Below are 27,961 nucleotides of genomic sequence, written 5' to 3' on the forward strand. Positions count from 1 at the left end.
GGCAGACAGAAACGTCCCCACCTTCTCATTCGCACTCTCAGCCAGTGACCTCCCTTTTCATGAGTACCAGTACTCTCCTCTGGCAGAAGAGAAGTGCCGGTACTCAGAGTGACAAATCTAAGAAGTGCCGGTACACCGTACCGGTGAGTACCGGCCCATTTAAAGCACTGTCCGACACTCCTGCCCCAAGTTAGTATTCTCCTAGAACTGTCCCACTCACAGTTCCAGAATGGTCTGTCCTCTCCGACTTCAGTCCCACAATGGACACACCCTGGCCCAGTAATCGTTCTTCTAGCTTTATTGCAATGCAATGGATTTGGCAAGTGCAAACACTGCTTCTACCTGATGATGAGGCCTCTAAAACGGAGGGTGCTGAGCGTATTGTGCTGCAAGAGAGGGGTGCATTAGGTAACAGTTTTGTGATCCAACCTATGGTGGTATGGATTAGTGAATCTTTGTGCCAGAGGTAGATGGGTGCATAGGCTGCTATGTGGATGACAGTGGCCTGGTAGGATAATGATCCAGTGAGCTATTGTAAATCTCATGCCTCCTATGCCCCCTGTATGGGTGTGATTCCCTAAATCAAGTCTAGTGTAGAGGATCACCAGAAAGTGGGGATAAAGGGAGCAATGTGTTAACCCAATGGTTTAACCCTGTAGCGCCTCATCATGATCCAAAGAAGGACCTTTCGCCTGCCACTCCTGCCTATTCCCCTCCAATACTGAAGCCCTCACTGCCCCCACACAGCCAGCCCGCAACCCGGGGAAACAGCTCCAGTGCATGCTGCTCAACGCCCGATGCCTCTGCATACACGCAATGGAAATCTGGGACACCATAACCACCCTCACCCCGGACGTGATGTTCATCACAGAGACCTGGCTAACCTCCGCATCCACGCCAAAGCAACACCCCATGGCTACAAGGTGATGCCCAGAGATCCCTCCAACAAGCACATGGGATGCATCGCCATCATCCACAAGGACACCCTCCATTGCACCACAACTGAAGATGAAATCTCTCCAATCATGGAACATCTGAACTTCCAGATCAGAACAGACGCAAGAACTATAATCAAACGAACCCTGGCCTACAGGCCCCTGGGCCCCTGCACAGGCATCTGCAACGTCATGTCTGATTTCATCACCTCCCTGGCAATAGACTCCAAGCACTACATCTTCCTCTGAGACCTCACCTTTCACCTCAATGACCTCAACAACACTAACTCCACTAACCTCCTAGAGAGCAAGAGCAACATCAGCCTCACCCAGCAAATCACCAGCCCCATGTAGGACACACATTGGACCCCATCTTCACAACCAGCGACAGAATCAAGTTCTCCCATGTAACCAAGCTAATCTGAACTGACCACATAATCATCCACTTCACCCTCACAGAAGTACCGGTACCCCTCACTAAACCCCCCACCCCTTCACACCGAAGATGGAGCAAAATCACGGAGACCCTCTGGACCACCACCCTCAAATCCACCAGTCCTGAACCCACCACCATTCTCAATCTAGATGTCCATAACATCTCCAACTGGATCTCCACCTCTGCCAACTCTTTCACCTCCATGGGAGAGGGCAGCACCAGCATATTCATCGAGCACGCCAGCTGGTTCACACCCCACAATTAACCTCAAGCTCAAATGCAAGTGACTGGAGAGATGTTGGTGCTCCAGCTATAACCCGGGGATCACTGAAAGAATATCGACTACCAAAATATCGACTACCCAAAATATCGAGGAAAAAATATCTACAGCAAAAATATCGAGTTTGTATGTACAAACAGGTAAGTACAAAAATATCGAGTACAAAATATCGTTTACAAAAATATAGTTGTAAAAAATATCGTATTTACTAAAAACAGTGTTAAATTAAATTAATATTAATAATTAATTACTAAAATATACTTAAAATTACTTAAATTAACTTATAATAATTAAATAATTAATGAAAGTTAAATAAATATTTTTTTATTTCATATTTATTAAACATATATATAGTAATAAAATATAATAAAATAATACCCAAAAACTGAAAACTGACCCTGAACCCTAAAAATACCCCTTTACCCAAAAACTTAAAACTGACCCTGAACCCTAAAAATACCCCTTTACCCAAAAACTGAAAACTGACCCTGAACCCTAAAACTACCCCTTTACCCAAAAACTGAAAACTGACCCTGAACCCTAAAAATACCCCTTTACCCAAAAACTGAAAACTGACCCTGAACCCTAAAAATACCCCTTTACCCAAAAACCCAAAACTGACCCTGAACCCTAAAAATACCCCTTTACCCAAAAACCCAAAACTGACCCTGAACCCTAAAAATACCCCTTTACCCAAAAACCCAAAACTGACCCTGAACCCTAAAAATAAAAACGATATTACTTCACTTACCTTAAAAACGATATTACTTCACTTACCTTAAAAACGATATTTTGGCTGTCGATATTCTGTCCTGTCGATATTTTCCCCAAACGATATTTTGGAGTCGATATTATGTCCAAACGATATTTTGGAGTCGATATTATGTCTGTGTACCATAACCCGGCAGACCTCACCACCTTCAGGCCAGCCCTCAGCAACTACCACCACCATCTCAGGGAGGCCAGGAGAGATGCCCTAACCAACCGCATCGAGGTGAGTGCAAACCACCCTAAAGAACTCTTCAGCATCATCAGACAGTTCTGCTGCCCAGCTGCCATCGGAAACACGATTTGCCCATCCCAGGCCCTCTGCAACACGCTGGCAGACTACTTCCATTGCAAGATATCAGACATCTACATCAACTTTGAACCTCAACCCACCAACCGCGACCACCTCTGCACATCCACCAAAACCACCGACAGCCACTCAATGACTGGAAACAGTTCACCACCCAGGACACCATTACCATCATGAACTCGATCCACTCCGGTGACCCAACGGACCCCTGCCCCACCACATCTTCAACCTGGGATGACAAAAATTGGCCTCACCCTCAAGAACATGCTCAACTCATCCATCACCATGGCCACCGTTCCTGAAGCATGGAAACACACTGAGATCAAATCACTCCTTAAGAAACCCTCTGTCGACCCTGGCAAACTCAAGAATTACCACCCCATCTTGTGGCTTCTCTTCCCCATCATGGTCCTCGAAAAAGCATTAAATCACCAGCTCACCGAGCACTTGGAGGAAATCAACCTGCTGGACGCCTCCAAATCTGGCTTCCAATCCAACTACAGCACAGAGACTGCCCTGATTGCTGGTGCCAAAGACATCTGATGCATACTAGACCGAGGCCAGACTGCAGCCATTAGCCTCCTTGACCTCTCTGAAGCTTTTGACACCGTATCCCACCAAACCCTCATCATCAAACTCCACCACATCGGCATTGGGGGCAGCGCCTTCAAGTGATCACCTTTTTAATGACAGGATGAACACAGAGGATCTGCCTAACACCATTCACCTCTAAAGACAAAACAATCATCTGCTGTGTCCCACAGGGCTTCTCCCTCAGCCTCACCCTCTTCAACACCTACATGACACCCTTAGTTGACATTGTCTGCACCCACAGACTCAACATCATCTCATATGCCAATTACATGGAACTAATCCTCTCCCTCATGGAAGACTCCCCCAGATCCAACTTCCAGAATGCCAGGACCAGTGTCACCGACTGGATAACGTCTAAATACCTGAAGCTGAACACGGGTAAGCCGCAAGTGCTCATTTCCGGAAACAACACATCACTCTGGGACGACAATCGGTGGCCCACTGCACTCGGCCTTACATCGATCCCTGAAGGCCATGCCTGCAAGCTCGGAATCATCCTAGACAGTCAACTCACCATGAAGCGACCAGTCAATTTCATGTCCTCTTCCTGCTGCCACACCCTCAGCATGCTCCATAAGATCTTCCGTTGGATACCAATAGGTACCAGGAAATAATCACCCAAGCAGTTATCTCGAGCTGACTCAACTACGGTAACCATCAAACAGCTCCTCAAAAGTCTCCAGACCATTCATAACACCACAGCCAGACTCATCCTCAACGTCCACAAATGGACCAGCACTACCCCCCACTTTAGAATCCTCCACTGGCTCCCTGTCCGGAAGAGATGTCATTTCAAACTGATGACTCATACCTACAAAGCACTCCACAACACCGGACCCATCTCCATCAACCACTGTCTGACTTTCCATCTTCCCACCAGTAACCTCCGTTCTGCCTCCCTTGCCTTTGCACATGTTCCCTGCATTCGCTGGAGTAGCAGCGGAGGACGTTCCTTCTCCTACCTTGCTGCCAAGTCCTGGAACAACCTCCACCTGCAAACCTCCCCTTCACCCACCGAATTCAGGAAGGGGCTCAAGACCTGGAGCTTCAAATAGGGCAGCAGATCCTCAGCGGGGTGATAAGCCTCGCTATACATATGCCGATTGATTGATTGATTGATTAACCAAGGGTTGAAAGATCTTTTAGGAATGTACATGGAACAGCCGCTGAGGGCTCAAGAAAGTGACATTAAATGCACAATGAGTGTCACCTCCCTATGTGTAAGGTAAACTTTCACTCAGACTCATACACACTAGGTACTTTTTTAGTTGCCTCATATTTTGCACAAGAGAAAACACTTTTGGATTATGCACCGTTCTCTAATACCTCGCTCCAGTCAGAGTTCAGGTAGTTGGGAGGAGTATGGAAGTGGGGTACTTTGGCACCCCTTTCTGCACTTGTAGATGTGGCTGCTGTGTATGTCTGCATGTGTATGTGGGGGAGGTGTTAGTAGGAGCATGTGTAAAAGATTCTAGATGAGGGGCTGGAGTGGTACAGTGATGGCGAGGTGGGTTCCATGACCTTGCTACATGTTCACATTACCATTTCCCTCTGATCCCTTTCTCTGGCCATTCTGCTGGAGGGTGTCACTGACGGAGCCAGCACCAGAGGCACAGAAGTGCTTCCTTCTAACACATGGTTTGTGAGCTGCACCCGTATTGGCCTCTGGCTCTGTTTTGGGGAGAAACGGGTTGAGAAAAGACAGTTCAGGACTGACTGAAGAGCTCTGCTGAGAAGGTGGTGGTCAAGGCAAGGCCAGAGCCAGAATGGGATAAAAGGGTTGAGAGGGGATCAAATGTGATTATAGGCAGTGTCAAGTTGAAAGTTAGAAATATGCAAGAGCATTTGCTTAGTATGAATGGGCGTTCCGGCTGGCGGATCTCCTTGGATTGTACGATGGTACAACGAAGGAAATTACTTTTCATGTCTTTGCCGCTAATTTTTTTGCGCGTATGTTTTTACCGCGAATATGCATCGAGAACGCATGACAATACCACGCATTGTTTTTAGATTTAAAAACATTGTATTTTTGGGGAGATACCCCCCACATCCCCAAACTTACCTTAAATGCGTGGTATTGGCATGCATTGTAAATGCATATTCGCTGTAAAAATATGTATGCTAAAGAATGCGTGGTAAAGGCGCAATGAGGTAAAAACCTCGCTGTAAAGGTTATTTCCTGTCTCCTTGTATATAAAAAGAGCTGCAAGATCACATGTATTCGGATGGTCACCTGGTGTGGAGGGTCTTCCACGCCTAGGTTTGAGTTGAGGTGCACAGGAGGCCAGTCCACTTTAAGGTGACATTCAGGGTTACTCAAAACGCCAATATCGTACTGTGGAGGTTTAATTGTTGGGGGTTTATGTGTAGGAGGAAGCAAGGCGTATCAGAGTCCTGGTCAATAGATCTCTGCTGAGACTGGTCAGAGACCTGGGAAACAGGAAGTGGGATCATCACAGTGTGTTTGTTTCGGAAACTGGGGAACAGGTGATGTATTCCACTATTTCTCACTTCCTTGTGAGGTGAGAACACATACAACCAAGGTTTCCCTGAACTCACATGAGTCTCCCTAATTGGCACTGACAGATCAGGTCCCCCTAAACTTGTATGTGGGCTTCATTTGCACAGACAGCTGAGGGCTGAGGAACCCCTGAATTTACAGTAGTCTTCCATTTGGCACAGTTTAGTTCTCCCTGAACTCACACAAGTCTACCCAGTTGGTATAGATAGCAGACGTCTTCCTTGTTTAAAATAATTTTATTGATTTTCAGAGAAAGTGAAATATATAATCAGCAAAAGACTGCTGAAATACAGGTGCTTACCATCAGAGTATAATATAAAGTTGTGACAAGAGAACCGGGAATTTAAGGAATAATCAGCACTACTTTTAAAATACCATACGTTATGTAGGAATAGAAGGTGCAAAGTCCAGACACGTGATCCCCACACGGGCCTTAAGGAAGATAGACAGCCTACCAACCAAGAAACTATTTTTTGAAATTGGACAGCACCCTTCAAAAGGTATAATATAAAGTTAAATATATCCACTCTTTCAAGAACGAAGCAGAAAAGCAAAGTTATCTAAAATTTGATGTGTACAGCAAGATAGTATATAAATGTGTTAATAAGAGAAACAGAGGTGACATCCTAGGAAAATATAATATGCCAACAAGAGTGAGCTGACAGAGGGAGGAGCCAAGCCGGCGACCAAGATGGTCGTGTAGAGACTCGGCTCCGCCGATCTCCGCTCCAGCCACAACTATCCTGCAAATTATCCTGTTATTATTCGCCACCCTCTGCTTTGTGCAGGTGAGCGACGCATTTACCTGTTCTCCCGACCCTCCTACGAGCCCGTAAACCGAAGTTATATCGCCCAGAAGTTTGGGGCCTGGTCTGGACTGGAAGCCGCGACCTCGAGTGACTACAGAGGCCGACTTTAAGTTTAAAAACATCGGGGTCGCGAGGGAAGCCGACCCGGCCCGAGGCTCTCAGTTGCTGGATGGGCTAAGTTGCTGTATTTGGTGCCCTCTGTCTCGCAGATTATGATGTACGAAGTTTGGCCTTGAAGTACCGAATATTTGCCCGCCCTGGTGATTCATTGTAAATAACTTTTTGGCACTGCGGCCTGGGATACGTGCAGCTGGCCGGGGGGACGTGACTGAGGAGGTTCCTTTGCCTGATATTGAGGAAGAGATTGCGGTGATGCCGGGAGCTGCCTGCCGTGCTTGCCGCCTGGTGGGGTGTGCAGCAGTGCGGGGGGAAGTGCGGGGGTGAGTTCTCGCCCCCCTCTCCCCCTGGTGCCGAGTTGGGGCTGCATGTTATGGCCCAATGGAGGCTGATGAATCAGGGCTGAACTGAGGGGGCTTGTGAGCGCTGCGGCCGTGTCTGCTCGAAAGATCTGCAGTGCAGCCCTGAGGCTCCGGGGGAGACGGTGACTGGCCATTGTCTCGGGAGTAAATGGTCGATTGGTGGATGGGATAGCTGCTGGCACGATAGCCATTCACTCTGATTGTATTAACTAGGGACGACTGCATTGGATGACATATGGAACCATAGCGTAACCCCTGGAATATTTGTAGGCGATCAGCTGATGGCCGGTTGATTTTTGGTACCCAGGGATGCTGTGGGGTGGACGCGACTGCAGTGTGTACCAAGCTTGCAGGGGACTGCCCGACTAGCCCTGGTGATAGTGGAGGCCTTGCTGAGGAGATGCGCTTTGAACGGTAGCAGTGTTCTCAGAGACGTGTTTGGTGTGGGTTGGGCGGGGGACGGGGAACAAGGTGTTTGGTCCCTCGTCTTTGTCCATCTGTGCGACACCTCCTTTGGCTGACCTACTGAGGGTAATACCCCTTGCATTCCTATTTTTGTTCTGGTGTGTTTGGCTATATTGTGAGAGTTCTGGCCTGGCAGAGTGGAGGAGGCCGAATGGGGGCAGGAGGGAGACGCCCTTAAGCACTATCTTCGTTGGACATTGAGGCTATAGAGTGAATGAAGACCCTGTGCTGGTAATATCCTCATTCTGATTGGGTCTGGTGATAGACGATATCATGGCTGCAAGGTTGGATTCGGATAGGCTCCCACCGCGATCCTCCAAGGGATCCAGGGCAATCCAAGTTAATAAACTTGATCGGTACACTATCCCGAAAGGGTACCCGGGGGAGGTCAAGAAGACACCATTAGTGGGAGAAGAAGTTCAGACAGATCCAGCTGAACCTACCTTAACGTATCTTATGGAAGCAATTAATGGGGTGCAGGCATCATTGGGTCAGAAGATGGAAGCTTTGGACGCCAAACTAGACACTGTTACAATCGAGATGGGGTTAATCCGAACAGATCTCTCGAAAACCAATGAGAAAGTGAATCACTCGAACTTAAGACGAATGGCCTAATTGACGATGTAAGTCAATTGCAACAAGAGGTTCCAGGATCTCAAGAAATCGAGAACTCTTATGGATCGTAAGCTGGACGAATATGAAGGAAGAGTCAGACGTAATAATATCCGCATTCTTGGGATTCCTGAGAAATCAGAAGGCCAGACGCCGGACTTGTTTATCAAAACTCTTGTTCTTAACTATCTCAAGCCTAAAGGCCTTAGTTACTTGTTCACGTCGAACGTGCGCACAGAGTCCCTGGGGAGGCCGAGGGCGCCTAATGATCGCAAGAGTCCTGAATTTCCAAGACAGGGATGTGATTTTGCAGGCCGCACATAATGGACCCCCATTGCCTTATGAGAATGTGACCCTTTCCTTTTTTTCAGACTTCACCCAGCTGGTTCAGAGACAACGGCAGAGTTTCCTTTCAGTTAAGAAAAGATTGAGGGATAAGGGACTAAAATATGCAATGATGTTCTCAGCTCGGCTCTGAGTTGAATTTAACGGAAAGACCTGGTTCTTTGAAAATCCTGAGGGGGCAATAGACTGGTTAGATAGTGTGATTGCTTCGGAAATAGAGGGCCAGGACATGGGCGAGATGGGAGGTCAAGAATAATGTACGATTGGTGTATTGAGCCTAAATGATAACGGGCTGAGGTCGGGTGGAAGGGGGACGTAAATACTTCTTTGTTGCTTTGCTATGCTCACATAAGCGCTGGAATATATTGATCGGAAAGCGGGGTGGATGTGATGGTGTGAGGGGTGGCGGGCGAGTGTAGGCCCTCCCTCTGTTTTCTACCTCTATTAGTAGTAGATTAGTATTTGGCTTTTTGGGGCGACAGGCACACTGCTAGTTGGGGATGCACGTAAGTGAAATGCAGAGCTGCATAGTGGGGGGTGGGGGAGAAGAGCCAAGAGTATTCTGAAGTATTGCACGTCACAATATTAGTAGTTGGTTCTATTTCAGGTATGTGTTGTGTTATCAACGGCATCAATGTCTTGTTTTTGATTGGTATGCAACAGACACCAGATGAACAATTTGCTTATTCCTATGATGATGGGGGTAGGGAACTCAAGGATATAAGTTGGAATGTCAAGGGTTGGGGGACAAGATCAAACGTAGAGTGGTCCTTCAATATTTAAAGCGACATGCGCCTGATGTGGTTTTGCTTCAGGAAACGCATTTAGTTGGAAACTCATGCATGGTTATGCACAGAATGGGTTATAATTTGATTGTTCATGCAGGGTTCACATCTGGCTCCAGGGGGACAGGTATCCTGATTCGGAAAGCACTTCCCTTAGTGATTGAATCCACGTGGGTGGATGAAAGGGGATGATACGCTGGGATCTCGGGTACATGGGAGGGTCATGCTTTAACCCTTTTATCGGTTTACGTTCCCCCGGGTCAGCAGTCTGCTACCTTATTTGATTTGGGAAAACTGCTGCTTGAATTGCCGGGAGGATTATTGATTATGGGTGGAGATTTCAACGCTGTAGCTTCGAGATTGCTGGATAGATATCCCCCACGAGATATCAGGCCTGCCCAGAGATGGTTGCCTGAGTTTATGGACGCGGTGGGCATGGTAGATAGCTGGAGATTGTTTCACCCAGATGGCAGGCAATACACCTTCCAATCTGGGGTGCATAATAGTCTCTCCCGGTTAGATTATTGTCTGGTCCCAGCGGATCAAGTATCATTTATCTGTGAAGTGGTTCATTTAGCTAGGGGCATCTCTGATCATTCTCCACTTTGGCTTAGGTTTCGAATCGCATCGCATTCAGCAGGTAGAGTTGCCCCTATTAACCCATGGTATTTCCGAAATCCCAAGACTCACAGGGACCTCGTGAAGGCTTTGGAAAATTATTTTGTAGATAATGGTGGTTCGGTGTCCTCTATGGTGTCACTATGGGAGGCATTTAAAACGGTTATCAGGGGCCATGCCTTAGCATTAATAGCTAGATCTAAAAAGGAAAAGAACGGGGAAATTGTTGAGGCGGAGTCCGAGATTTGTAGAGTGGAGGAGGAGTTGGAGCGGGGGTGACGCAGGCTGGCCTGCACGTTTTGCGTCTAAAGCAGCATGAATACAACTCGTTGGTCACTGATAGAGCCAGGGCTCTTGATAGGGAGCAGAAGGGAAGACTATACGATCTCGGAGATAAGGCAGGGAAACTACTTGCATGGTTTGACAAAAAAGAGCGGGCTGGGCGCGTGGTCCCGGAGTTGCTTACAGATGAAGGAGAGTTGCTTACAGACCCACAGAGTATAGTAGATACCTTCGCGCAATATTTCCAAACTGTTTATGCCTCAGTTCCGGATAGGTTAGAGGAAGACTCTCATTTCTTGCTCCGGGATATACGGCTTCCTTGCTTGTCTAAAGAGGATTTTGATTTTATGTAGAGTCCTTTAACTATTGATGAGTTATACCAGGCTATTCGTTTGTTGAACTCGGGTAAAGCTCTGGGACCTAATGGGCTCCCAATTGAATTGTATAAACTTAGACCAGATAGATTAGCTCACTATCTAAAGGGTATGTTTGTCGAGGCCCGGGAGGAAGGATGGCTGCCCAGAGAACAAAGAGTGGCAGCGGTGCTGGTGATTCATAAGGAAGGTAAGGCCAAAAATAAATGCACCTATATAGACCTATCTCGTTATTAAATGCAGAGCCTAAAATATTGGCTAAGTTACTTTCCAATAGGTTAGCAAAGGTGATTAGTGGATTGGTTCACCCGGACCAATCAGGGTTTATCCCACACAGAAATACTGCTTTGAATCTGAGAAGATTACATGGTGTGATAGCCAGGGCTCATACTCTGCGAGAGCAAGCTGTTGTCGCTTCCCTGGATGCTACCATGGCCTATGATACTCTTGAGTGGTCTTATTTATGGGCGGTCCTGGCTAAATTTGGATTTGGACCAGAGTTTATTGGCTGGGTACAGCTGTTATATACTGCGCCACTCGCTCAGGTTGTGGTTAATGGAAGAGTATCGGCACCTTTTCAGTTAGGACGGGGCACGTGACAGGGCTGCCCTCTTTCTCCTCTTCTTTTCTCCCTGGCCCTGGAACCTTTGGCGGCATGGATCCGCTTGGAACTATCAATTTGTGGAATCCGGTGGTCTCCTGAGTGGGAGGATCGGATCTCACTATACGCTGATGATATTCTGCTCTATTTGACTTCCCCTCAGAAGTCCCTTATGGTGGTCCGCGAAACTGTCCCATTCAGATTACTATGACTGTATTTAGATATCTCGGTATTTTTATTTCCTTGGACCCGATGGCTAGATACGCTGAAAATCTTCCGCCTTTGCGTAGACTTAAGAGTGGCGAAGGCTTCCGATTTCCCTGTTGGGCCGGGCAGCTTTATTCAAGATGATGTCTTTGCCATGTTTATATGCCCTTCAGAATACATTGGATGCAGTGCCCGCCAGCTATTTCCGCGAGGTTGAGGGGATTCAGCGCAGTTTACTCTGGGAGGGGAGGCCCCGTTTTGCCCTGGCTAAGCTTACGCTCCCGTGGTATGATGGTGGTATTGCCCTCCCGGACATTAAGCGTTATTACTGGGCCTCCAAATTGGCTGCTATTAATCATGGCACATATGGGCCCGGCGAAGATCCTGGGTATGCTATGGACAAATGGCTTCTTCCGGGAAACAGTTATAATAGGGCACTGTATTCTAAATCGTTGAGACTTGACCTCACGGGACCGACAAAACACGCAGTGAAGATCTGGCATGATGCCATGAGCTCACTGGGGTGGAAAGATAAATTGACAATGGCGACCCCCCTTTTTGCATCTGAAAGATTAGGTAAGCTGTGGAATACTAAGGGATTTGATAAATGGGAACTGATAGGGATATCAACTATTAAAGACGTATGGGGCAAGGGGTGGATAAAATCATTTAAAGAACTGCAGGCAGAGTTTGAGCTTTCGGATTCTGAAGGTTTCCGGTATATGCAAGTCCGACATTCATTGTCGACTGCCCTGCCTGTAGATGAAGAGTTACCGGAAGCCTCGCCTCTTCAGGACATGATTCTGGATGGACATCTCCCCGATAAAACAATTTCCCTGATTTACAAGAAACTTATCAACAATAGAGCTGACCTGCTTAAAAGAGCTTAGGGTTAAATGGACACGAGATGGAATAGAACTAAATGATGAAGACTGGCAAATGGCCGTGTCTCCCCGAAAGTGGTCGCTATTCCTGCAAGGCTGCGGCTGGTACAGCTAAAAATATTACATAGGGTTTATGTCACTGGTCCTCGCCTAGTGCGGATGGGGTTGTTGGAGGAGGGACTATGTAGACGTAAGTGTGGATTGGTAGGTACCTTTCCACATATCTGCTGGGAGTGCCGATGTATGACTGAATATTGGGGTAAAATACACAATACTATTCGGGAGGTTACTGGTGTCTTGCTTTTGCCTGAGGCAAGAAAGTGCCTTCTAAAAATATGGGAGCCTACTGATTTTATTAATGCGCAAATAAAGTGGTTCACACTGAGCTACATGATTGCAAAAAGAAATATCGCCCAACATTGGGGTGCTGAACTTCCTCCCACCATCGAGAACTGGAAGAGGGATTTGGATTGGAGTATGTTTTGAGAAAAAACTGTATATATAGCGAGAGGGCGTCCTCGAAAATGGGCCGCAATCTGGACTCCATGGAATCAGTATAGGGGTGAACTATGTACTCCACCCAGAGATTCAGTGTTAGAGGTTCCTCCTTCCCATGATGCTGCTAATAGGTCTATATTTTTGGTTGTGTTCCCCTCCCTCGTCTCACCTCTTCCAATTCTATTACTGTATTGCAGATTATAATGTGATTCATCTGTATTGTGTCTTTTTGTTTGATGCCTTGAGTTAATAAAAAAAATTATCAGCGTCTGAAAAGGCTGGAGGAGAAGGGGTTGCATATGGGGCTAACATTACAAAGGCAAAATCTAAAGTGGTATTTATATTGAATATCGGATTGAGTCTATTGGTTATACTATCCCAATATGGAGTTGGCTATTTATAAGTCAAAAACGTATGCAGGCCTCCTTGCATAACCAGCAATGGTACGATTCTATCAGTCTGAGTTTGAATAGTTTTGTTGGTACACAAAATGAGATGCAAAACATTGTTGGGGAATAGCGATGGAAAGAGTTTGCTTTTAAGCAAGTTGGAGGAAATTGTGGGCCAGGCCTCATCCAGGAAAGGGGGAGAATCAGAGTTTTGAAAATATTTAGACCACGCCTTCGAATGGGGGATAAGATTAGTTTTGAGGTTGTGTAGATTTTTATATATTTTGGAAGCCATATGTACCCTTTAACGACTTCAACTAGCGAAATGAAGCAAGGTGGGCCTCTGGAGCGGTCCCAGTTTGGACATCTTTGATTTTATTTTTAAGAAGTCATAAAAGTCAATGTTAGTGAGCTAGTGAAGGGTAGGAGCTCGGTATTCAAATGGAGATCTGAGACCAAACCAATGCCATTGGATGCTCATCTGGGGCCTATGGAAGCAGAATTTGTAGTTTAAAAAAAAAATCATTGCATAAGTAGAGAGAGTAGGATTTATTAATGTTGGAGGAAAGATTTCTGTCTAGCATTTGTAAGGTTTGGATAGTGTTCAGGATAATACTTCTGGAATGGGAAAAAGATATGTTGAGACATAGTTAAAGCCGTAATCAAAATGCCGAGCAGAGACGATGTTCCATAGTAAGCCACAGAAAGCTTGTAGTATAATCACCATTTAACCAAGAGGAGAGATGAGCAGATAAAAAAAAGAGTGTGACAATTTAACCATTTTGAGATTAAAAGATACGATGCATAATGGTATTATCTGGTCTACAAATTAAATCATCATCTAACTAAGAGGAGCCATTGGCAGATAAAAAAAGAGTCTGATAATTTAACCAGTTCGGGATTAAAAGATACAATGCATAATGGTAGTCTCTTGACTAGAAATTAAGGGCCAGATGTAGGTGGCCCAATACCGGTCGGTAACGGTCGAAATTAACAAATTTTGGCAGTTACCGACCGGTATTGGGCTTTTTAGATGTAGGTGGCATTTTTGTAGGATTCGGTATTTTACCGAATTGGTAATTTAAGGATTCGGTAAAATACCGTATTCTTAACATACCGATTCGGTAAATTACCAAATCCAGGATGTAGGGAGCACTCAAGTTAGTGCATTCTTCAGTTAAGGATTCGTTATTTACCACCAACTACAAGTTGGTGGTAAGTAATGAAAACCTTTGAAAAAGCATTTTTTTGCTTTTCCAAAAGTGCCATGTTGCAGACATACATGCCCTTAGGGCATGTACTTCTGCAACATGTGCACCCATACACAATTGAGGGGTGCAACAGGGTCTCAAAGTGATATCCTGCCACCCTTCAATGTTTTCCCCCTTTTACCGAATCGGTATTTACCAATTCGGTAATTGACATTCATTCCTATGGGCCTCCGGGCCCATAGGAATGAATGGCAATTACTGAATCGGTAAATACCAAATTTTACAGATTCTGTAAAATTTACCGAAAAATTACCTACATACTATTTACCTATTTTTAAATACCGAATCGGTATGATTCGGTATTTAGGAATAGGTAAATAGTATTTACCTACATCTGGCCCCAAATCATTATCTAACCAACAGGAGCCATGAGAGATAAAAAAAGACTGATAATTGAACCAGTTTGGGAGTTTAGAACTTCCCTTCTCTTATGGCAGGCAACATTGTTTGAGAGCAATTCTGGGTTTATTTTTAGACCAACGAAAGGCTTGAAGCGGCCGTATCCATGGTTGAGAAGAATGATTGAGAAAGGCAACAGAAAGCATGCTAGATAAGAAACTCACTATAGGGGCCACCATCATTTCCAATGTCTCAGGCCTGGCCCACCATAAAATATGTTTAGGGGATCCCAATGTCTTCAATTGTTTAAATTGTTCTTTGCTCGTTGTATATAACCAGCTCAGTTTGGTGGCTAGAGAACCAAAAACATAAATATTTGATACATTTAGATTGCCATTGAAGGCCCAAGACGGCCATAATGAAAGAAGGGTGACAATAGCTGTTGAGGGGTAACACCTAAGTTTTATTTTTTAATTAAAGAATAACTCGAGAGGATAGAAAATTAGTGTATAATATTTTATCACAGTCGATATGTATGAGTCTGGATCTTCAGAAAAAATCAGAATATTATTGGCATATACTGCAGTCTTGAGCATGGAAGAGCCAAAGTAGTGACCCTTAATATTAGAGGAATTGTTTATCATTACTAGGGGGTATCTATTGCTACAAAAAACAAGTGAGTGGACAGCCTTGACGAGTACCTTGCTGCAATGGAAAAGGGGTGGAGGTGGTACCATTAATTCTACACTTCGCTGTGGGTACAGCTTAAATGCCATGTTCATTCTTGAGTCAAGTTCACCCAGGTTATGTTTGTGGAGTGTTGCTTCTAAATATGTCCAAAAGACCTTGTCCAAAGCCTTATTGGCGTCCAATGTTTATAGCGATGGTAGCCGGTGACTGGGCTAGAAAGGATTTTTCAATTATATGAGAGAACATTTGAGTATTATTGCTTCTTAGTCTGCCCTCCTAATTTGGAGGCATGAATTAATTTGGTTATGAGGGAGTTCAAGGCATTTGGCTAATATGTTTGCATATATTTTTGCCTCTATATTTATCAGCGATATCCGGCTGACGTTTTTAGGATCTGAATGGTCTTTCCCTTCTTTAGGGATGATGACAATATCAGCTTTGGCCTCAGTACTGGTTACTTTGCCAGAGGAGGAACATGGTTAAGTAGTGTTTCTAGAGGGAGTAGAATTTATTTGGTTATGAGGGAGTTCAAGGCGTTTGGCTAATATCTTTGCATATATTTTTGCCTCTATATTTATCAGCGATTTCCAGCTGATGTTTTTAGGATCTGAATGGTCTTTCCCTTCCTTAGGGATGATGACAATCTTAACTTTGCCCTTAGTACCGGTTACTTTGCCGTAGGAGGAACATGGTTAAGCAGTGTTTCTAGAGGGAGTAGAATTGTGTGAGCAAATGTTTAATACAAATTAACAGGAAAACCATCCTGGCCTGGGACTTTGCTTTCTGGAATTAATTTGATTGCATTCAGGAGTTTAGCTTTTTTCAGTTGGCTTATTTAGAGAGTTTGTCTGCTTCTGAAAGAGATTTCATGGGGATGGCGTGTAAGAAATATAAACATGCCTCCTTGGAACCGTTTATGTTGCGACTGTAAAGTGAAGCATAAAATGACTTAAAGAACTCTAAGATAGCAGCAGTCTTGGCTTTGTTATTGTCATAACTATCCTTAATAGACGTTATAAGTCTATTGTTATGATTGAATGCTAGAAAGGCCGCCATAGACTTCCAGGCTTTATTCAGGTAGAAGAGATGTTTACTGTTTTGAGCCTAAACCCCTTAATGGACTTGTTTACAATAGTGTTGTATACATGTTTGAGGCCCTCCAGCAGTGTAGAATCTATAGTGTCTGTAAAGATTTTTTCTTTTTATTATCCTTCTGTCGTTTTTTCAGGGTCCAGGGAAGATTCAGCATCTTTATTTCTCTTGGCCATACGACTAAAACATATCACCCGAAACACGCGTTATAAAGCACCCAAAAAGTGACAGAAGAGGAAACAGAAATCGTATTTTCTTGAAAGACTTACGCTGGTTTTTAATCTAACACAAGTACATCGGAGTCACATTCTATGATTTAACTGTTCATACGCCATGAACATTTGTGGGGATGGATTGATACTTACCGAGATAGCAACTGTGGCATGGTCAGAGATGCAGATGGTATCAATTGAAACGCTAAAGGTTTCATGGAAAAGGGAGGCATTGACTAAAAAATAGACAATCCTTGGAAAAAACTGTTGTGGGGAGATGAAAAAAAGGTAAAGCCGCAGCATGTTGGATTAAGAAATCTCCAAACATCAGCAAGACCGTGTGAAGAGCAAAGATTGTGCATGCTTTTGTGAGCTTTAGGAAGTATGTTTTTAAAAGCTGAGGGACATATTTGTAAATGTATGTATACTTGTAAAGCGCACTATCACCTTTCAGGCATCCTGGCGCTGTTTACCGCTGTGGAACCCTTCCTGGCTTTCCCTGTGAGATGCCCCCTACTGGGCACCCCCAAGGTGAAACCAGGCATCCTAGCACTTTCGAGGCCGTTGTGGAGATTAAGCAAGCTATTGCCCAGAGTTGCAGAGTGGGACCCATGATTAGAGTAGGCACCGAGGCGAGAATTATCGAGTCCGGGGACATTGAGCCCAAGACCCTGCTGTGTCGGGTATTGAACCCTGGCCAGACCTCTGCCTCAGGTCTGCCGCTCTAATTGGTGAGCCACACTTCTCCACTTCTCCACTTATTTATGAGACTTATCACGCAGTGCAGTGTAGCAGGTCACCTTTGTGCGTTGTGTGACAGGGAAAGGTGCAGGAATGCGCCGTTTTAAAAGAATACAGCACATTCCTGCCTTTTCTCCGTCCATCAATCTCCTGCACTGGCTCAACTTTGGCAGCCTAGCGCAAACGCAGACATCCTTGAAAAATGGTGCAAGGGTGCTTGTGTTGCATGCAGGAATGCAGGATTAGGGGCACCTTCCTGCAAAAATACAATTGTGAGAGGCATATCCATAGTTCTATGTGTGCTGCAGAATGCAACCACATACAAAAAGAAAGCAATGAGAAGAAATAAAGATTTTTCTCCGCGTTATGCCTCTCTTGGTAAGGTGTATCTTTTTGGCATATTCTCAGGTTTACAAGTTCTTGTGAATGCGTCTAAGACCATGGCAGTTACGTGGGAACAATAACCACCCACCATGCGACACCTAGCACAGAGTAAGGCCATACAGAGATTTACGCTGTGCTGCTTTACTTGAGATTTATGAAGCCACTCAGGGCCATGCAAGGTGGCCTTGCATGGCTTCATAAGTCTTATTTTTGAGTTGCATCACTCTTGCACCACATTGCGTGGTGCAAGAGTGATGCAACTGGTGTCATAAATATAGCCTGAGTGTCTGTCTAAAATGACATCTATTGGCAGATTAAAGTCACCTCCTAAAATAATACAGGCTGTCTGGGGTAAGCAAACCAATTTGGCATTATCCACCAATTTGGCATTCATGGATGATCAGAATTAAGGATCATCATTATTAGGTGCATAGATGGTAATGGCATAGAGCTCCATATCCCTACACTGTAATAGTAATTGGCAATCTGACAACATTATCCGGCTCCGCAGCAATTAAGAAAACAGAATTTTTGGAGATTGGCGCATGGACAAAGCCTCTTTAAACCAATTGTAGGTACTTGAAGAAATATTACATCGCCTTTGAAACTTTCAAAATATTGAGCGATCTTTTTTGGTTTTAGCCAGGTGATTGAGACCTTTGGTGCCAAGAGATACCACTTTCAAGGTGGTCAAGGAGGAGCTTTGGATAAACATGATTAGTGAAATTGTGAGCTGAGGATATGAATGTTGAGCTTCATATCAAGTATGTGCAGTAAGCCAGTTGAGTGTCTCATAGAAGGGAGGAGATGAGAGAAGAAAGGGGGAAAGTGATAGTAAAACAAAGAGTCATCCACTAAAACCTCCCCTTAGGAGGAGAGGAAGATCCCAAGATATAAACTATCAAACAAAGGAGCTATGGGGATATCCTCATAAGGGGAACCCCCTGCACCTAGAGTGAATGTATACTGAAAGCAATCTAGATAAATCTGGTATAGTCAGAGCATCAACAATATTTATAAAAATGAAAACAACAACCTAGCCGGTTGAGCAATATCTCCAGTTAGCAACATCAGCTGAAAGCACCAAAGAAGACAGGATTACAAAATGGTTAGACAAATGACCAGCTAAGTATGATATCAACAATGACAATATAGTGAGTAAGATGAGGTAACATTTTGTATTTATGTGACAACCTTAGACATACAAGAAACATGTGAAAGAAATGAGTAAAAAAAAGTGAACAACCACTAGTACAACATAGAGATCCAAAGACCATCCTGCGGGCAGGTGAGGAGAACAATGGCATCAGTACAGCTTCAAATGATTGGCAGAGCACAAGGCTGTTAGGAATTCGAGCAAGATCACATTGTGTCCAACAAGATATTCAAGTAGGGGTTAACATAGCTATTCTAGAAGAGGTAGTTTCCTCGTCCATCTGTGTTTCACATGTATTTTCTTGAAAAGTACTACGTTCTGATGGTTCGGTAAAGATCAATATATTTCCTTTAAAGATGATTTTAAATTTAGAATGGCAAATGAATGTTGGATTGATCTTTCTATAAGAAAACCTCCTGAGGTCTAAAGAAAACTTTTCTTTCTCATTGTCACTGTGTCTCTGCCAAAGTCCTCTGAGATGGATATTTTGGTGCCATGAGATTGATTTGGCCTTCGTCATGTGAGCAAGAGGATTCCAGAATGTTGGCGACACAGAGGTTTGAAGATTACTGGGCTCAGTCAAGAGGAGTTCTTGGGTTTTAATATAGGAATTTGATGAGCACATTCAAGTTCAAAATCTTCAGGGAAGGAGATTTAATGTTACAGGGGTCTAACTTTCTAGATATACTGTCATCAGTGGTGCAGCATCCTCAACTACATCTGTAAGACCAAAGATCCTTCTTTTGTGATCTTCTAGTTCTGTGATGTCACATTTGAGGGTGGCTGTTAAAGATTCCGATTGTAAGAATTGTTTGAAGTGGACATTGTGTCTGTCTGCAATGGCACTTAACAAGCTCTCTTCATTTGTGTTAATGATGTTCAGGTCTTTGAGGTACTACATGATACCAACTTCCATCTGCAAGAAATCCATATATGTCTTAATGCCTCTTTAGGTTCCCTTCACTTCCATTTTCTTTTCCTTAGAGTCTGCCATGTTGGGCTTGAGATGACTCTCCAAAAAGTTCAGACCACAGTCGAATAGGCCAGGCAAATGAGGGATGCTTAATAATTGTGGGTGCCACTACTTCAGCTATGAGGAGATCCAGCGCTGTGGGGAGTCCGAAGATTTGAGAAAGTCAGACAGAGAAAATAATTAGGACCGCACAATGGCAAGTGTTCAGAAGTGACATGCCACCAGAAACTGAATGCTGCCTCAGAATCTTGTCTCAATGTTGCCTCCACCGCAGACACTCCATGAGCCTCACTCCAGAGGGCAAATCATGATGAAATTGTGGCAATGTGACACTGGGCTATAGTGTGAGTACATTGCTCAGGAAGAGGCAGGGGCTATTTAAAGTACCAGGCAGGTATCGTAGTGTTGGAGGATGGAGATCGCAGGATTAGCAATTATAGATTATGACTGATAAGAGGGGAGAGTTCATGTCATCCATTGAACTACGGATTCACTTGTAGCTGCTGCTCCAGTACTATGGGAGCCGAGGTAGTACAATGAAAATGTCTAGAAAGATCATTAAACAATCAGATGTAAGGCCTGAGAATGTGCATTCAAAGAGGTGGGACATTTGTGGGTGGAGCCAAAGTGAAGCAGATTGAAGCAGTGTGGTGTACCGAACCTTTGCTGGTGGTACCATGCAAAAGAGAGTAGCCAAACAGTCCACAAATAACTGCATGAATCATGGGTTGGATGTGGCCGTGACTGCACTGGCAGTCACTGAATAAACGGAGCAGGCGCTGCCATCTTGCCCAACGCTCTATCAGCAATTGAAGCTAGAAAACCACCTAACACAACAGGATTGGCCCCTTGCCGTGTAGTGTTCTTGTGGCAGGACACTACAGCCTGTCGAATTTGTGATGGGGGTCACATTTAGGCTGCTGTGGTTGCTGTAAAATTCGAACTGGCGCAGCGGGCTCACCGGAGCACAAGAGGGAGCCACCATCTTGCACAGACTCCAAGCCACGTCCCAGACAACAGAGATCTTCCAGAAATCACACAAGCCTTCCTGAATGGCATAAACAGGTCTCCCTGAGCTTGCCTGTCTCCCTGACTGGCACAGACAGCTGAGGTCACCCTGTACTCACAATAGTCTGCCAGATTGTTTCAGCTTCGGGCTTAATGAACTGACTGACACAATTCTCCTCAATTGGCAAAGGCTACTTAGTCTTTCCTATTAGCATCGACTATCCTGGTCTCCCTGAATTCAGACACATCTTCCAGGTTGGCACAGACAGCTTAGGTCCCTCTAAATGACACACATAACTAAGATCTCCCTAAATTCAGACACTTGTCCCTAATTGGGAAACAGGTTAGTTTTCCCTGAACTCACATGCTTCACCCTGAATATTACAGATAGCCCAAGTCTCCTGAACTCACACAAGTCCCTGGTTGACACGAAGTTCCGGTCTCCCTGAACTCGTTGTAGTCTGCCCAACTGCATATTCAGTCCAGGTCTCATTGAACTCACACTGCCCTCCCCAATTTGCACACTGTCTTCAGGACTCCCTGAACTCATAAAAGGCTCTGATTGGTGCTGATAGACGACTGTTAGTGTTGTTTCTTCGTGCAGTAAATAAACTGTGCTATTATTACTCATATGAATAAACCTTAGAATGCAGAACTCAGAGATGTGAAACGTAGAGTTATTTTTCTTATTTGGCATTTGTACAGAATGGTGGTAATTCAAGTTATATCCTAAGTCTGATTGGACCCTATTAATTTAAATTTATTAATAGCAAAACCTTTTTTGTGACTGTTTTGACAGCTCTTCAACAGATACTCTAGTCCCTACAACAAAATTGTTAAACTTTATTGATTACTTTTAGATAATTATTTATTTCTCTACAGAACTATGTTTCAATATAGAAACTATCTGAGCCATACATATGCAACTGACCAAGCTCTCAAAGGAGAGAGCCTACCCTTTCACTCTGAATGAACAGGTTGAAAACGGAAGAAAGGGGAATGTTCTGAATTTAAGTAGATGCTTTATACATTTTAAAAATGAACCCATGACTTTTTAATCAATTTGCTAGTAAATTATGTTTTATAAATTTAATTTTTCTAAAGTTTTCTTGAGAAGTGAACCTCAAACACCATCAGTCTGGGCCAAGATAAACTGTGGCTCACAATTAAAGAACTGGACACATTTAGGTGTCCTGTTGGAATCTATCTATTTTTAGCCAATTAAAGGACACCTTATGCCCTAGAATGAAAAATGTAGCTCATCTTTTATAAAATTTTAAGTGGGGGAGAGAACCTGCTGGATCAATTGTGGTTCCCAAGATTCGGTTGTAGGTAAGTGCAATTTGTACCTGGTATTTACAGACCATCTCGGTTATACTTCACTAGCACGAGTGTTCACCAGGGACCTTAATGTCAACCCCAATAGAAAGCTCTACAGCTATGACCGACATTTGCATTCTTTGGGTCCTATTTTGCTTCAAATTGTGCTCTAAAATGCATTACCTGGCCCATTTTTCCAATATTGTATGGCTGTATTTCAAAATACTGAACCCAGAAATACCACCCTGCACATATATTGACTCCATAATATCGACAACCACTATATTGTCAAGCTAAGAATACACAGGGAAGCATAGATTTACTACTCTAATTTCACATCTAATAACTTTGATGATATAGTGTAGATAGATATTGCGAGGTCATTATATGTGCAGGTTGATATTGAAAGTTCAGTGTGGTGTGGTACCTGTCGCTGCTGAGAAGAGCCCGGTTGGCCAGGGAGGACACAACTTCCGAACAAGCTATATTATGACATCTGGCTCCACCATGCAGTAATCATACATCATTTCTGGTGCTGAGGAGAAGGCGCAGGTTCCACCCATCACATCATCTGATATGTGAAACCATCTTACAGGCACCACAGGGCTTTACCTGCGACCAGAGCAAAGGACTGAGATGATCTCAGAGCAAATTGAGAGAGAGGACCTGATCCTTTCCTATTGAATTGAGCTGTGCATATCAGTCTATTGGGGTAACAGTTCCTAATTCATGCACAGCATATTGGGTAATGTAGCTTCTAGGGTCACCTGGTGTGGAGAGAATGCTGTAATTGGGTGGAGGTGTGTAGGGAATATTGAAATCATAAACAGAGCTACAACCCTATATTTGCTAATGTATTTGTATAGTATTTAGTTTTGCTGTGTGATTAAAGTACTTGATTTTACAAAAAAACAAGCACTAGTCTGGACATGAAGTTATTGTGACTTTTGGTCAACTGCTAAGTTCTGAGCTCTTGCCCACAACACTATCTCCATCGGAGCCTGTGACTGCTCGTCCTTGCTACTCTGAGCATCCACTGAAGAAAGGGTTGCACACTTGTTCCAGTTTGCAGAATTACAGTAGGATGGACTAAGGGCCAACTGAGCTCAACCATTATGATTGGGGTCCTGTAGCCCATTTCTGCCTTGTGCCCCCACCAAAATGAGGTCTAATAGGCACCATGGATCAGTTCTAAGACTGCTTCACTTCACCTTATGGAATGGTTGTGGTAGAGCTTCTACTTAGCACTAATACAACAAACTAACTAATTGGGTTTGTTTGGAGGCAAGAAGACTAACAACAAGATGTTGTCTACTTTATTGTACAATTTGTGTTACAGAATGAACATTTTCTCTAGCTGTAAAACACCCCTACAATTAGTGAATATATTGACCTTAAGATTTTGCATCCTGGTTTGAGATTCTTTTTCTTTAGACATTTTAATTTCAACTTCTCACACCTTTAACTTCTCGACAACATGTAGAACAGATGACCTTTCACAAAAATGCCATTCTGTTAAATATATTCAGAACTCTATTATCTAATGATTAAACATGGATGCACATATATGCATGCCCAGCTTCATACCTTCCTTGGACAACATTTACACTGTTTTCTTTCTTGGTCAGCATACACAGTTTGGTGATGGTTTCAAATATCTGGTCACACTGTAAGATTGCATCTCCCTGGGAGCAGGAAAAAAGAAATGAATAGTCTTACATCATAATACATGATTTGTATTGTGACTTCATAGCAATCATCAATATAAATAGTTAGATTCATTAACTGCTGTTTATTAAAAGCGTAATGTGTTTACATGTGCTACCATGATGTGATCAAAAAGTATTTTAAATTTTTCTAAAATGCGTTAACGTAAAAAGATTAATTAGTACACTAACCTATGAACAACTCTAAGGCATTTTTGGAAAGGTGGTATCAGGGGTACTGGGTGGTAGAATCAACAAGTATTTGCAACAACAAAGTGCCCTAAGGTTTAAATGTAGAGGAGGTTGGAACTTATGGATAGGGTGAGTGACAGCGTCATGGTCAATAGCATCTAGACTCTCTATTACCAGAAAGAACATCAATCAATCATTCAATCAATCAATCAGAGATTTGTAAGTGCATTACTCACCCTTGAGGGTCTGAGGACACTGGAGGGAGGGGGGATTTTGGGCATCTCTGGTTCCTCCGAAGGTCCAGGTCTTGAGGCTCTTCCTGAATGCGTGCAGTGTGGGGGTTCGTAAGATGTTGAGCAGGAGTTAGTTCCAGGTCTTGGCCGCGATGTAGGAGAAGGATCTTCCTCCCGTTCTGGCTCTGTGGATGCAGGGGATTTTGGCCAGGTCGGCGGAGCAGAGGCTTCTCTTGGGGGTGAAGAAGGATATTCTTTTGTTGAGGTATTGGAGTCCGGTGTTGTGAAGGGATTTGTAAGAGTGTGTGAGCAGCATGAAGGTAACTCTTTTTTTGATGGGGAGCCAGCGGAGGTCTCGTACGTGCTGGGTGATGTGGTCTTGTCATGAGATGCTGAGTACGAGTCTGGCTGCGGCGCACTAGATGGTCCGGAGTTTGTGGGGTAGAGATTTGTTGATTCCGGTGTAGAGGGCATTCCCGTAGTCCAGTCTGCTGGTTAGGTTACATGGGTGACTGTCTTTCTGGATTCGGGGGGGATCAATTTGAAGGTCTTGCGGAGTATGCAGAGGATGTTGAAGCACCTGGAGGATACGGCATTGATCTGTCAGTTCATGGTGAGGGAGGAGTCGAGTAAGATGCCGAAGTTGCGGAAGTGGTCCGTGGGTGTGGGAGGGATAATGAGGGCGGGGGGCCACAGGTGTTGTCCTACGCAGAATGGGGTGGATCCGAGAATGTTTTCTCTGAGTTGAGCTTCAGGCAGCTGCTGCTCATCCAGGATGCGACATCATTCATTCCTTCCTGGAAACTGGGTCTGGTGATGTTGGGTTCTTTGGTGACAGAGAGGATGAGCTGGGTGTCGTCGGTGTAGGATACTTTGCTGAGTCCGTGTTTTCTGACGATGGTTGCGAGGGAGCTATGTAGATATTGAAGAGGGTGTGGCTGAGAGAGGATCTTTGGGGTACTCCGCATCTGATCTCTTTGGGTTCGGACAGGAATGCTGGAGTCTGATTCTTTGAGTTTGGCTGGTGAGGAAGGAGTGGATCCAGTTTAGGGCAGTTCCCTGTATGCTGGCATCGTGGAGTCTGGTGACTAGTGTGCGGTGGGAGACGGTGTTGAATGCTGCTGAGAGGTCTGGTAGAATGAGGGATGCCATGTGGACTTGGTTGAAGAGTGTTGATGATCTCTTGCAGTTCAGAAAAAGGATAAAGACTTGGCTCTATCCTTGAGTATGTCCTTCGCCATCCAGTTAATCTCTTCATTCTTCTGGTAACTGCACTCCTTCTGTATCTACGCTAAGCTAGACATTCGTATCACAGCGCCAGGGTACCTGTAAGGTGTTAGCTGCACTTTACAAGCGTTGATAATAACAATAATAAGTGTGTGGATGTCATCAGTGGCGGCTAGGAGAGTGATCTCGATGCTGTGGTTGCTGCACAATTCGGATTGAGAAGTGTTGAGGATCGCGTTGGATTCTATGAAGATTGTGAGCTGGTTGTTGATGATCTTCTCAGTGGCTTTGGTGGCGAAGGGGAGGAGAGAGATGGGTCTATAGTTTTTGAGATCCAATGGGTCTGTGGAGGGCTTCATGAGGAGGGGTTTGTGGAGTAGAGATTTGTTGATTCCAGCTTAGAGGGCGTTCCCGTAGTCCAGTCTGCTGCTTATGAGTGCGTGGGTGACTTTCTTTCTGGATTCGAGGGAGGATCCAATATTGAAGGTTGTGTGGAGTATGCAGAAGGTGTTGAAACATGTGGAGGATACAGCATTGATCTGCCAGTTCATGGTGAGGGAGGAGTCGAGTATGATGCTGAGGTTGCGGGCGTGGTCTGTGGGTGTGGGAGGGTTACCAGGGGCAGAGGGCCACCAAGTGTCGTCCCACGCGGAATGGTGTGGATCCGAGGATGAGGACTTTGGTTTTCTCCTAGTTGAGCTTCAGGCAGCTCCTGCTTATCCAGGATGTGATGTCCTTCATTCTTCCTGGAAACTGTGTCTGGTGATGTTGGGTTCTTTGGTGAGAGAGAGCATGATCCGGGTGTCGTCGGCGTAGGATACTATGCTGAGTCCGTGTTTTCTAACGATGGTTGCGAGGGCGGCCATGTAGATGTTGAAGAGCTTGGGGCTGAGGGAGGATCCTTGGGGTACTCCACATCTGATCTCTGTGGGTTTGGAGAGGAAGGGCGGGAGACGGATTATTTGAGTTTGTCCGGCGAGGAAGGAGCAGATCCAGTCTAGGGCAGTTCCCTGTATGCTGGCATCAAGGGAGTCTGGCAGATAGTGTGCGGTGGGAGACAGTGTTGAATGCTGCTGAGCTGTCTAGTAGAATGAGGGCTGCTGTGTGGCCTTGGTCAGGGAGTGTGCGGATGTCATTCGTGGCGACTAGGAAGGGGGGTCTCGGTGCTGTAGTTGCTGCGGGATCCGGATTGAGAAGTGTTAAGGATCGCGTTGGATTCTATAAAGATTGTGAGCTGGTTGTTTTTTTTTTTTTTTTTTTTTTTAAAACCTTTATTCATATTAGACAGTTACAGTCATAACACCCCAACCGTGCGGTCGAGCATAGAAACAGAGGTATAATCAATAAACAATACAAAACAGGAGCAATGCGGAAATACACCTCGTAAGTCAATGTTGTAACTCAGGAGATCCAAATACCAACACGGTCACAGGATTAGGGAAGGTTTGGTTTTTAAATGAAAGAAAGTCAGGATATGATACCACACAATGAGAGCCCATCAAGGCCGAGATTAAATATAAGAAAAAGGATATTAGCAGCAGAAGCAACATAAGCAGGACATTATGTCAGGATGAAGACACAGGATAGGCAATCCACATACACGTCCCCGCCTAAAAGAATACCCGCCCGCCACGCAGTAAAACAACATAAAACATACACCACATACTCGAATCAGGAAGACGCACGGCGAGTTACCTCCAGGCATACCCGCGAAAAGGAAAGAAAAAGGAAGAAAGGGAAGAGAAGAACAAAAAACAAAAGGAACATACAAGGCCATAGAACAGAAAAAGTGAACAAAAAACAACAACCCCCCACCCTGCACCTCTGCATACGGCCACGGCCTACCCCCCTAGCAGCGTGCCTGTCGCCCCATATATTAACCCGAAATATAGAGAAGAGAGATAAAGGGAAAGAAAAGAGACAATATTCCACACAAGAGAAAGAGAAACAAAGAATAAAAGGGAAAAGAGAAGAAAATCAAAACCCCACGAAAGGGGAAGATAGAAACAGGGAGGGACCCCAATACAGGCCCCCGGCCCCCCCCCCCACCGCCCCCCGTCATCATAGTATTACCAGGATGGACAATATGTATCAAAAAGCAACATGATCAGAGTCAGGATTACGGCCCAGCCCCTCAAACTACCCAAGCAAGACGGAAAGTCCCCCACGATGACACACGGAACGGGACGCCATTGATGCACAGGAATCACGCCGTCCCGAGCAGA

General features: G+C 44.7%; 1 protein-coding gene across 1 annotated transcript in view; it reads right to left on the reverse strand.

The window, feature by feature from the left end:
• Positions 1-27,961, reverse strand: part of MYO1H (myosin IH) — a 749,175-nt gene that overhangs the window by 66,839 nt on the left and 654,375 nt on the right. Inside the window, exon 29 of the mRNA XM_078666099.1 lies at positions 23,966-24,063. Coding sequence (XP_078522225.1) covers positions 23,966-24,063 — 98 coding nt within the window. The remainder of the gene's footprint in view (positions 1-23,965; positions 24,064-27,961) is intronic.

Source organism: Lissotriton helveticus, chromosome 11 (genome assembly GCF_964261635.1).
Source record: "Lissotriton helveticus chromosome 11, aLisHel1.1, whole genome shotgun sequence".
In the NCBI taxonomy this organism is placed as follows: Eukaryota; Metazoa; Chordata; class Amphibia; order Caudata; family Salamandridae; genus Lissotriton; species Lissotriton helveticus.